At 30.2% G+C, this 12,205-nt stretch overlaps 1 protein-coding gene across 2 annotated transcripts; it reads right to left on the reverse strand.

The window, feature by feature from the left end:
• Positions 1-8,280: 8,280 nt before the first annotated feature.
• Positions 8,281-11,943, reverse strand: LOC129309748 (AP2-like ethylene-responsive transcription factor At1g16060). Of its 2 annotated transcripts, XM_054951443.1 has the most exons (8): positions 11,499-11,943; positions 11,283-11,365; positions 11,074-11,082; positions 10,879-10,967; positions 10,722-10,795; positions 10,537-10,587; positions 9,920-9,996; positions 8,281-9,296 (listed from the first exon to the last, which is right to left on the reverse strand). In XM_054951443.1, the coding sequence occupies exons 1-8, from the start codon at positions 11,654-11,656 to the stop codon at positions 8,725-8,727; spliced, it is 1,113 nt and encodes a 370-aa protein (XP_054807418.1). In that variant the 5' UTR covers positions 11,657-11,943; the 3' UTR covers positions 8,281-8,724. The 2 variants fall into 2 exon arrangements, with proteins under 2 accessions (XP_054807418.1, XP_054807419.1); XM_054951444.1 differs by lacking the exon at positions 11,074-11,082.
• Positions 11,944-12,205: the final 262 nt, after the last annotated feature.

Genomic DNA, 12,205 nt, shown 5'->3' on the forward strand with positions numbered 1-12,205 from the left:
GCCTAGCTTTCTTAACATACTTGGCATTTTCAGCCTCTAGCAACTCTTCCCACACCTTTAGTTCATGTCTTATTCTATATTTCAGCCTCATTTTCTTAAATTTATCATCATTTTCCTTAAAAAAGTCTATCTTGAAAAGACTTAATGCATTCACCATTTTTCCTATCCTAAATCATATCCATGTAGAGAAAGCTTAAACATAATTGTTGCATTAGAAAGAACATACATAACTTGCTGTGAAAGTGCTTTCAGATCTAATCAATTACATATGCAAATACATTTTTGACAAAATATATAACAATACTTAACAGAGTAAGGACTGAGGTATAAAATTTCCATATCCAAAAACATAAGAGGTCAAAAATAATAATCAAAATAATGGAAAGATTTATCTTGCAGTTGACTTCAAACTAATCACAAAAAAATAATAAAAGTAATATTGAAATACATAAAAGTCTTAATAAAAATCATCCAACTAATATTTATCTAAGCAAGGTCTCAAAAATTACTTATCTTTTTAATGTCAAACAAACAAATTATGAAAAGAAAAAATCATAAGCAAGTTTTTTACTTATGCCAGTATAAGCCGATTCACTTTTTAACCATTTTTAAACATTTTGGTCAATTCAACTAGTTGAATTAATCAAATACTCTCCTTTTGTTTTATAAATAACATCACATTCAATAAGGATTACTAGCTAGCTACTAATAAGTATGATTTTAATCTCACCATGCTTACTCAGAAAAATTTTGACTAATCACCATATCCCTCCTATCTTCCATTGCCTTTTTTGCAATGCCAATGAAAAAACTATGGATCACCTCTTCCTACTTTGCCATTGGTCTACGATAGATTGGTTCTTTGGGCTTCTACCTATTAAAACTAATTACATCTCCATCTTTTAACACTTAGCTTAAAAAGTGGCTATCTAAAACTTAGAATATATATACAAGGCAATTTTAAATTTCGTGCAACATGACATGGTAGGAAAAAAGCATAGCACTCTATGAAATAGACCCATATAGAAAAAGATTATTGATAGTTGATCCCAGATAAATTAGCCAACAATTGAAACTGGTGACAACATTCAAAGGCATTTGTTAACACTTGCATGAAACAGAGCCACAGACATCATCAACCCTGGCTATATAAGGTTAGGTAGATTTTGAAAGGTTTTGTGTAGTTTTGTTATTTCCTTTGTAGTCCTAATGTACTGATCCTTTTTTGATAATTTATCAATCCCATTTTCATTAAAAAATAAAAGAAATCAAACTTTCAGCACCACAATCCTACAGTTACTAAAGTGAAAAAGATAAAAGAGGAAGAGTAGGACAAAGGGGACTAGACTCAAGTAAGACTAGGCAGAGAGGGAGAACGGCGATGATGATGATGACAAAACCACAAACCCACAATGGCAGAACCATTACTACCAGTACTGAGAAACAAGCTCGAAGTTGCTGAAGGTAAAGTGAGAACGATTGTCGGGCTGCAATGATGCTGTGATGGTGAGACGGCGACAAAGGCACACACACCTAAGACACACAAGGGCGAACGTACTAGAGATGACATAAGACGACAGTTTGGACAGAGCATAGATGAGACGCTGGAATGGGGGAAATGATGTTTTTTCTTTTAATTTGAACAAAGGGCAAAATCATCATTTTCTCAAATTTTCTAATGCTAGAAAAATCCCCTAGGACCCCAGGGGATTATACCTTTTTAAGGGGCCTCTTTGTCAATTAACTAATTTAAATGGACTTTACTGTCATTTTTTTTTTTTTTTTTCAAAGATTTAATTAAATAATAAATATGTATTCTCTTTAATTGTTACTCGATAATCCTAGATGAACTCTTTTGGACTCATTCTATTAAAAATAAATGTTCTTTTTTAAATACATTTATTAAAAATTTTAATAAAACAATAGATCGTAATTTCTAACAATGCGCTTAAAATTAAATCACAATCATATTCCTTCAAGCAACTTATTTTGTTAGCATATTAGCGCGCTCTTCATTATGCATACACTTCAATATTTCCCCTACACATCCTACAATCATTTTTTGAACAAGCATCGCCTTTATTAGTTCTTATATCACATTTATATTTCATGATATCTAATAGCGAGACTTATTAATAAAAAGTGAGAGAGAGAGAAAAATAAAGGAAAAATGATAATAAAATTCCTTTAAAATATATAAATGACATATTGGTCCCTTAAAATGTTATAATTTTTTCAAAGTTTCTAGAAACTTTTCTATCATTAATGAATTTAGATAAATTATCAAATTACCCTTATTAAAAAATAAATGATTTATAAATTTTTTTTACATATTTATAACTTTCTTTCTTACATTCACAACAATGTAATAACAAATAAAGAATTTAGCAAGTGAAGTTATAATTTACTATTGTATTGTTGCGAATGTAAGAAAAAAAGTTATAAATATGTAAACAAAACTTATAAATCATTCATTTTTCAATAAGAATAATTTAATAATTTATATAAATTTATTGATGATAGAAAAGTTTCTAAGGATTTTAAGAAAATTATGACATTTTAAAATATTAAATTATTATTTATATATTTATAACAAATTTATTATCATTTTTTTAAAAATAAAAGAAGAATATGAGTTAATATGGCCCTTTAATAAAAAATAAAAAAAATTAGGACATATGAAAAGTAGTGTAAGGCCATTGTCAAAGGAAAATGCCAGCCCATTAATAAAAAGCTGAGAGAAAACATTGTGGAGCCTACACCATGCGGTACCATGCGGTGAAGGGAACGAAACTGCAAATCCAATCTCATATGCTCTATTAATCAAGTATGTGAGGTGATACACAAATATATTGTCTGCTTTACTTTTCCTCTTTCTTTTTTTTTTTTTTTTTGGTAGGCCCGATCTGTTTTACTTTTTGGGACTTTGGGTGAAGAATTTAGTTAGGTTATTTTATAATTTGATGAAATATTATCGTTGAATATGAATTGCTAAGATTGAGTAGCTTAGCCTAAAGCACACCCCACATGTATTGCATCCTGATTAACACGTGGGAAAGAGAATATTTCCTTTGATATTTATTACAAAATAAAGTTAACCAACTTCATATTTATTAAAAAATAATAATTATGTTTTTAAAATTCTTGTAATATATGTATCCTTTTTTAATTTGACCCGTTACGGGAATTCAAATGATAATAAATAAGTAATGGATAAATTTAAAAATATTAATTACTTTAATTTTATCTTATATTAAAAATAAATATTTTTATATTTTATTTTATATTAAGAACCGGAGAAAGTATGTGATTTAGATTTAATGAGTATTCCAAATTCTCTTTCAATGAATATTCTACTGTGTACTATAAACATTGTCAATTAATTGAAAGGCTGCAAAAAATGTACGTAAAAATACAGTGAATACTGAATACCAAATCACAGCGTAACTTTACATTTTGTTATATCATATACGTTGATCTAATTATTCAAATGGCTGTCTTTTAATTTAATAGAATGCATCTATTTTCTGGTTTAAAAAAAGACTAAAAGACTGTAGAAAAATGATTAAAATGCATCCTCATAAATTACCATTTAACTCACTGTTTCATTAAATTTAAACTTTTAATGGTTGATGAAATCCTATGACCACATTGTGAATATTCACTACATGATGAGCAGATTTGAAACACTCAATCTAAATTAGAGATTATATCACTTTTACTATGAATGGGCCATATATAAATAGTGGTGAAGCTAGGATCTCAAGTTAGGAGTGCAAGATAATTTAATAAAAAGTAATATATTTTAAAAAAATAATAATTATGCCTAGAACTAAAATTATAATAACATAAATATTTTTATCATCATTTTTTATTTTAAAAAAATTATATTGAATAGATTGATATGGTCTTTTATTATAAATATGCTCTTCATATCTTATCTAGATCATTAAAATATTATATATCTAATAAATTTTTAAATTTAAATATTTTTTATTTAATTTAAAAAGTGTAAAATATCAAGAGTAGGAGTTGCAAAGTTGAAAATTTTATATATCTCACTTGTTATTTTTCTCACTATATAAAAATTAATCATAATATTATAGATGAATAAGTGACTTCTTGTTGTTTTTGTTATATATATATATATATTATATGTATATATATTATTAATGAACATGCATGAAACGTACATGTAATGTCACTGTCAAGTTGGTCTGACGTTACACCAAACCAAATTTTATAGGTTTAACTGCGAAAAGGATCTGTGTCTCACGGATAATATTTAATAATTGAAAAGGCGGGCAAGAAAGAGAGGTATGAGGGCATTAATTTTTCTCAGCAGAAGCTACATTAAAAGACATTGATTTTTTTTAAAAAAAATCGACATTATAGAAATGATTTATCCAATCTTGTAAACCAACTTTCCCAACTTTTTATTAGAGAAATCAATAAAGACTCTATGGATTCAACTGCAATACAACTAGAATATACGAACGAAAATAGATTTATCATTTAATTTGATGAGTAACTATATAGATAATTATTGAAAACAGAGCTAATATTTGAATAAATAAAGTAACTAAACTTTTTTGTAAAGCATAGATTTCAAGTTCAAAATCATGTAAATGTAGAAAATAATTTGAAATAAGTTATTTATAATTAGACTCTAAATACTCAAACCTAACTTAATAAGATAGGTCTTTGTGTGTATGTGTAATTTCTTTTTTTTAAAAAAGTAAGTCTTTTGTATTTGAATGAACAAGCTAGATGATGAACCATGATACTGTATCCATATTTTTTTTATAAATATTTTCATATCCTATATTATTTGAAATTTTGAATCCCAGTAAAGAAAACACATCAAGTATCCATTTTTTTTTTATTTTTTGATTAAAAAAAGTATCCATTTTTTATAATTTGAAAGTTCGATCGACTCACATGCAATCCCTTGATCCACTTTCTTTAAAAGCATGAAAGATGACGGCCTCCTCCATAAATTTCTACATTCCATTCACACATTTAAATAAAAAATAAAAACGTTATTATGGGTTGTTGATGAAATTATTTTGATATAATATTGTATTAGTATACATATCTTTGTTAAGCAAGAATATTATATAAACGCCAAAAGATATAAAAGTCAATTATGTCTTCACGTGTGTAAATTTAAAAAAAAAAAAAGGGGGAGAATTTCAGTTAAGATTCTCAAAATCAAGATAATTGCAAAGAAGGTTCAATGAAATGTGAAATTCCTTTGCAGGTCTAAGGGCGCTAATTGTAATTAAATATTTTACTAAAATGATGCAAATGCCCTTGCCTCCTTTTTTTTATGTATAAAAAAAAAAAAACCTGTGTCTCTATCATGGGCTGTCGGAGCTACGTTGCCGGCGAGGAGGCCACAAATGCCCTTGACATGTAAATATATGTGTGTGTGTGTGTGACAATTTTTTTTAATATATGAACAAGTTATGTTCAAATATTTATAATTGATTGGTCAGATATGATCAATCATATATTTATGATAAACCAAAATCTATGAAAATGTTTAAAAAATAAATCTAAGACATATATATTTTTATTTAGTATACTATTAATAATTTGTTAATATTAAAAAAGTAAGTTTTAAAAAAAATTGACCAAGTTGGTTTTAGAAATTAACAACTTTTTTACATATTAACAAGTCATATTTCATATTTATAAGTGATTGTTCATATATGAATAATAATACATCCATGATTAGCCAAAGCTTATGAAAGTTTTTGAAAAATAAATTTATAACATATATACTTTTTTTAGTTGATATATTATTGATAATTTATTAATATTGAATGAATAAATTGTTAAAAAAATTGAACAAGTAGGGTTTTAAAAATTGACAATTTTTTTATGTATAAACAAGTGATTATTCAAATATAATTATATTTAGTTTATTAGATGGTTTTGATAATTTAATGGCACATTACTTTTTGCACACCCAAAGGATTATAGGTTCAAATCCTCCCTTAACTTTTGGCTCATTTAATCAAAGGCGACCGGTAGCAAGGGCCTCCCCATCGGTGCCCGAGCTTCAACAACTAGTGCGATGGCTTCGGTGGCCAATTATAATAACGCTTTAAAAAAAAAAAAAACAGAGAGAGAGGCAAACACATTTGCGTCATTTCTGCAAGATATAAAATTACTATTAGGGCTTGGGTTTGCAGAGGAATTTCATATTCTTTGGGCTTTCTTTGTAGTTATCTTGATTTTGAGGGCCCTAACTGAAATTCTGGCAAAAAATGATCTATTTTCATATCAGTTAATTTCTGAAATTACACGTTTAAATTGAAATTTCTTTCTCGACATAAGAGGGAAGTCGAGGTATTGTCAGTGAATCATTTAGATATAAGTCAGTAATTCAAATAATATATTACAGCCCAATAAATGTTGGTGAGGAGATGGCCAACTAAAGCCCAAAGTCTTATGTTCTATGAGGATTGGCATGGGCCAACTTCTTGTTAGCCCAATGAATGTTTTCTCCCAATTATGGAAATCCATCCTACGATCATGATCATTAAGAAGTTATCCTTTAATTTCATGAAAAGAATACTGTATATATTTTAACAATGCAATTCCAAATTAATACCGATCAATGTGAAACATTAAAAGTAGGAAAAATACATCTAGTGATCTCTGTACTTTTAACATGCTTTTATATTAGTCCCTATGCATTTTCCATTGCACCTAGTTTCTTAAGTATATATGCCTATAACATTAATCCCCATATTTTTAAATATGACCATAAGGACTTAACAATGACTAATATACATACAAGTCTTGCTACTTCTCCTGCTAACTTTAATTTGTTCAAATTATGATAAGTTGTATAAAAATGAGTAAAATGCAAAAAGGAACAAGTAAGACATTAAATCATAATCTCAATGTATGGTGGGCAAAGCTTTAGAAGGAAGAAGACTTGATGACTATGACAGGAAGTCAAAAAAGGTTAATAGTCATTTTACTTATATAATATCCAATTCATCATAATTATATACATGTAAGTAGATTTAACTTTGTCAATGACAATACGGACTACTATTATAGACATACAAAACACAAGGGATTAGGAGCAATAAAAAAATATAAATTAATATCAAAACATGTTAAAAATAGAGGGATTAAGAGTTGTATTTTTATATGAAAGTATTTGGAGCTATATGATACCTAAATCATAAACAATAAAATTTACTTTTATTGCAATCATAGCTTATTGGAGGGATCTGAAGGCAGAAATGAATATTTAGTAGTGAGGGAGGATACTGTTTAGTCACCAAATAGAAAAGGACATCTCTTATATATTAAAATTAATTAAAAAGAAAAAAACAGGGTGTTAATTAAAAAACTAAGATATCTAATTATCCTCCTATCGCAATTGTGGCATTGAAATGTGAGAAATATAGTTATATATATATAAACCATACATTGTTGGTGGCGAACATTTTATGTTATTTATTTCAATCACCATCAAGAAGCAACTTTGTTGCAGCTGTGCAGGGCTGGATTCGTTGAGATCAAAGAAAAAGCCCCCGTTGATGGGGTCAACGCGAGAAAATAACATGTGAGAGAGAGAGAGAGAGAGAGAGAGAGAGAGAGAGAGAGAAGGCATTGAGAAAATGGATGGTATTTTTAACCCAATGTATTTTTGATAGCAAATTTTTTGTTGGATTGACTCTGATTTAGATCTTGACTTTTGTGCATGACATGTGTAATGAATTTTGCGTTTTTATACAATTCATAAATAATCTGGATGTAATATTCATGTAAACTATAAACACTTGGTGTCTCTAATCACATCATCATCAAGAAAATATGAACAGGGCAGAAGAATTAAGGTAAACACATTGATTGATGGGATCCAGGAGCATTATGGTAAACATTTACAATATGTTCATATCAAACGTATGTAGGATATATAAATTTAAAGTAATTTTACTTTTTATATAGCAATTTGATTTAGTCAAATTTGAGTATTGTTTAGCCTAATTAGAATTACACATCTCCCAAAAGTTTAAATTATTTTATTGTGAGAGAATTTTTAGGTATAATTTAATACAAAATGATATCTTTTTGTCAAAAATGAAAACATTTAACTAAATTGAAATTATTCTTCCCATGTAATAAATTTTATAAATTAAGAGAATAGCTAGGACTTGAAATATATGCTCTCTCTGCTGATAACATGTCTTTCTTGAGATATGCCAATAACAGAGGATTGTGCAAATATATTATATAACACGCACATTATTATAATTGAGTCATTATATTGATAAAAGATCAAAAGTTATTTGGTGATTAGCAGATAAATATAGAAAAGAGTACAATATTATTGGAATGAAATTTGAAAGACCTAAAAATTATTTGCTATTTTCTTTTTTTTTTTTTTTTTTTTTTTTTTGGAGTCTCATTTGGACATTCTTTATTTTCTTTTCATAACTAAAAAAAAAAAAATAAACCAAGTAATTAACTTGCCTTGCCCCTCATCGTTGTTGTGGTCGTCTTCCTCACAAATAACATAGGCATCAGTTTCCAGGTCGTCTTCTTCAATAGCACCAATAATGTTGTCATCAGCAAATCAATCATCCATATTCACAGCTAGAAAAATAATTTCTACGTAAACCAATCCAAATAATAATGATGATGGTGATAGCAAACAGCCAGATCAGAGTTCTCTTTCCTTTGTTTCTTTCAGGTTTCAAAGTCACCATACAACAGAGGAGGCACGTAGGAGTTGAGCTCGCTGAACATGATATGATCATCCCCTTCCCCATTACTGTTGAAGTCCTCGCACTCAAAGTACGTCTGAATATCATCCGGAAACCTGCATTGCAGCGGCACCTTCGCAGCTGGAGGAACCGACAAATCCTCGGAGGATGTCATCTCCATCATTTCCTTGAACTTGGACGACTGAAGCAGAAGCCTTAAGGCTGACGTGGCAGTGGTTGTCGGAGACAGTCGGCGATGAGTCAGCTCGGCTTCTTGTTCGCCGTTATAAATAGCTGGCGGTTCCTGAAGCTGGCGGTTGTGATGGAAGAAGCTGAACCTATGCTCTTGGGTAGGGTTTGATGTCGTTAAGGTGGTAATGACATTACCGTTAGGGTCAGAGTTAGACTTATGACTAGGATTAATAATATTGGTGCCGATGGAATTAGGCTTAAGCCACTTTATATAACGGCTGAGATCGAAGTTGGTGACGGCGTTAAGTCCACGGTATTCTATAGCCGCCATATCATAAGCCGTGGCAGCTTCTTCTTGAGTCGCTAATTAATTAAACGAAGGGGGGAAAAAACTTGATTCAATGAGAATCAAACTAAAGATTCTGATTATAAAAAAAAAAAAAACGAATGATAAGGTTAATTAAGTTAACAAATCCATCAGATTTGGTGGTCCATTATATTCTAACGTATGTCTTGACTGAGACTGATGATCATATTAATTAAACAATAATTCAAACCTATGCATGCCATACATTGGGAGACAGATATAAATATTGTCTTATGAAGGTGGGTTAAATATTTATTGATAACTTTTGTTGACTCATTTCATGATGATCGTAAGTTTTGTGCTAGACCTTATTTCCAAAGCAGGAAATGCCCAGTTTTTCATTAGGAAAAAAATCAATCCATATATTTAATAAATCTAAATGGAGTTACATGTATTTTTCACAAATTGTAAAGTATGAGACTTTAATTTTATATATGCAATACAGAACCCTATCATCTAGTCACTTTATAAATTACTTGAATGTGGTATAGAAGCCTTTTATTTTTTGGTGTGTGGACTGAAGAGAAAAGTTACTATATATGTATATATGTAGGAAAGTAAAAATATTTCATGTTGTATTTCATTGCTAGAGAAAATTAATTAAATTATGAGGCCTCACCATAAGTTCCAAGATAGAGATATTTATTGCCAAAAACTCTGCCAATCCGAGCTTCCCATCTTCCATTATGATGATGTCTGAGTATGACACATAAGAAATTCATCAAAAAGAGTTATTTAATATAAAGTTATTAGATTACTAACTTAGGTAGTGTTTGTATTGATCAACTTGGATTTAAATTTTAGATTTAAAATCTTATATTTAGAATTCATGAATTTTAAATTTTTTACTTGGATAGTTTAAAAAAAAATTTAAAGTGATGAATTTACCTATATTTTTTTTAACTAGTAAGAGATAAGAAAATATATGAGAGTCATGTCATGAAGATATCAACAATAAAAAAATGCAAAGAGAATGTGAGATTTGAAGTGGCTAAAATTTTAAATGATTAGAGTATATAAAAAAATTTAAAATTATAAAAGAAATATAATAGGAGATGATGAAATCCAAATCCATGTCATAAAAATTCATGGGCCTAATTCCCATTAATCCAGTCTAAGTGAAAAGAGAAAGAGACAGAGATCTAATGTAGTATTCCACAAGTTAGAATAGATGGGACCTATGAAAATCTCTTTTTCTCTATCACAAAAGAACCATACATGAAGGCTATTAATTACCTGGCAACCCCTCTGTATTTAGAAACTCCCCGGGAAAAACCACTGCTTTTCCTGCAAGTTTTATACATGAGAGTCTCAACACACTGAATTTACAATCTTCGTAGCAACATTGGCACTGCTATTCTGGAAAACTTTGAATTAAAGATCCACCAAAATGAACTCTCTGCATTATTCATCAAAATTACCTCCTCAATGATCCAATATACTCTTCCCTCGATTGACCCTCCATTTCCTTCAGTTCGTTCAGGTATGTCGACCACTACAATAAATAAGAATGCAAATTACAAAAATTAACTTTAGGTCTTTTACTCCTTAATTCAGTTATATTAATAATAATATTACCGGAAAGTTAAGAATTGTATCTTGACCCCAGTACTTCAATGCTGCTAGATCATAGGCATGTGCTGCTGCTTCTTCATCGTCATAAGCACCTGTATGTATCATCATCATGATTATCATTTTGCGTTAATATAAATGAAATGCTGACTCTGCTATAGCGTGTAGTTGGCATTCTTCATGATACTAATCAATACGTACCCAGATATACTGAGAGTTGAATCAATGCATGAGAACCACCAGGGACCACGCCACAAGATTGGGGGAAAAAAGAGAGCATTATTATCAGCGAAGTTCAGAGATTACAGTTAATAATTACACAAACATCATCATCGTCATCATCATCAGAAAAGTAGAAAAACTTGTGTCAATGTCGAGCAAATTAATTAAATAATGGCAGAGACACAAACCTTGTCTCCCTTTTTTGTTCTGTGACTCGTTCCAACAATTCTTGTCCCACAAGTGAGCTTCATACCGGCCAGTCCACCGGTGCCTGAAACAACCCACCGACACCCTTTTTCAGCTAAAATTTAAGAAACACATGTACGCTAGAACATACGGGAATATCCATTTCTGGTGTGTGTGTCTGTGTGTAGAATTTAACAGGCAATATTCATAAATCTTACCTAGTGACTCCTCGGTATATAGAGCTACGTTGAGGAGGAGAGTCTCTGGGGACACTTCTCCTTGTGCGTTTAACCTTGGTGGGCACCGTAGTGTTAGTGACGCTGAGGTTGTTGTTGCTGATGACAGCATTATTCTTCGGTTGTGATAGTTTCGCCATGAAAATTCAAGGAAGATGATATCGATGAAATAACAGAGAGAAGAATATATTATATGACTGAGTCTTCCAAGGAAGAGCCAATTTTAAAGAGAAACGGTGAAGAGTGAGGTTGAAACGGATTGGGTGTGCTGGCAAACTCGGCCTGGCCGGCTGGCCGTCGCGCCGAACTGGATCGAATGAATGGCCATGCTCATAATCTCTCTCTAGATCTCTCTCTCTCTCTCTCTCTTCTTTTGTCTTCACTCGGGATTCCTGCGATATTGTGGGTTTCAATCAGCTTTGGGATCTGGTTGATTTATCAGAATGGTTAATTGATTTTATAGGATAAAATGAAAAAGCCTTTCCTTTTCTTCAAGCTCGCCAACAGTTGTTCTATCTCATTTTTGTCACTTGCTATAATTTTTTAATTAAAGAGCGAGACAAAGAAGATGGTGACGCGAGGGAAATAAAGTCAAGAGTTTTTACCCAAGTTCCTCTGCTTGATCTGTGCTGTTTATTGGTACTTCTTATTTCATGAATTGGGAATCTGTCCATTCTATAAAGTTATTA

The sequence above is a fragment of the Prosopis cineraria genome, unplaced genomic scaffold (genome assembly GCF_029017545.1).
Source record: "Prosopis cineraria cultivar Desert tree isolate PC_DT_omini unplaced genomic scaffold, ASM2901754v1 PC4, whole genome shotgun sequence".
NCBI lineage: Eukaryota > Viridiplantae > Streptophyta > Magnoliopsida > Fabales > Fabaceae > Prosopis > Prosopis cineraria.

What these genes read in the sequence shown, in the direction of transcription:
- LOC129309748 (XM_054951443.1), bottom strand. Translation starts at nt 11,656, where the DNA reads ATGGCGAAACTATCACAACCGAAGAATAATGCTGTCATCAGCAACAAC. An exon ending in ATACAATTCTTAACTTTCCG is followed by an intron (nt 10,796 to 10,878) that starts GTAATATTATTA and finishes TATTTATTGTAG; the next exon opens with TGGTCGACATACCTGAACGA. An exon ending in TATATTGGATCATTGAGGAG is followed by an intron (nt 10,588 to 10,721) that starts GTAATTTTGATG and finishes TAAAACTTGCAG; the next exon opens with GAAAAGCAGTGGTTTTTCCC.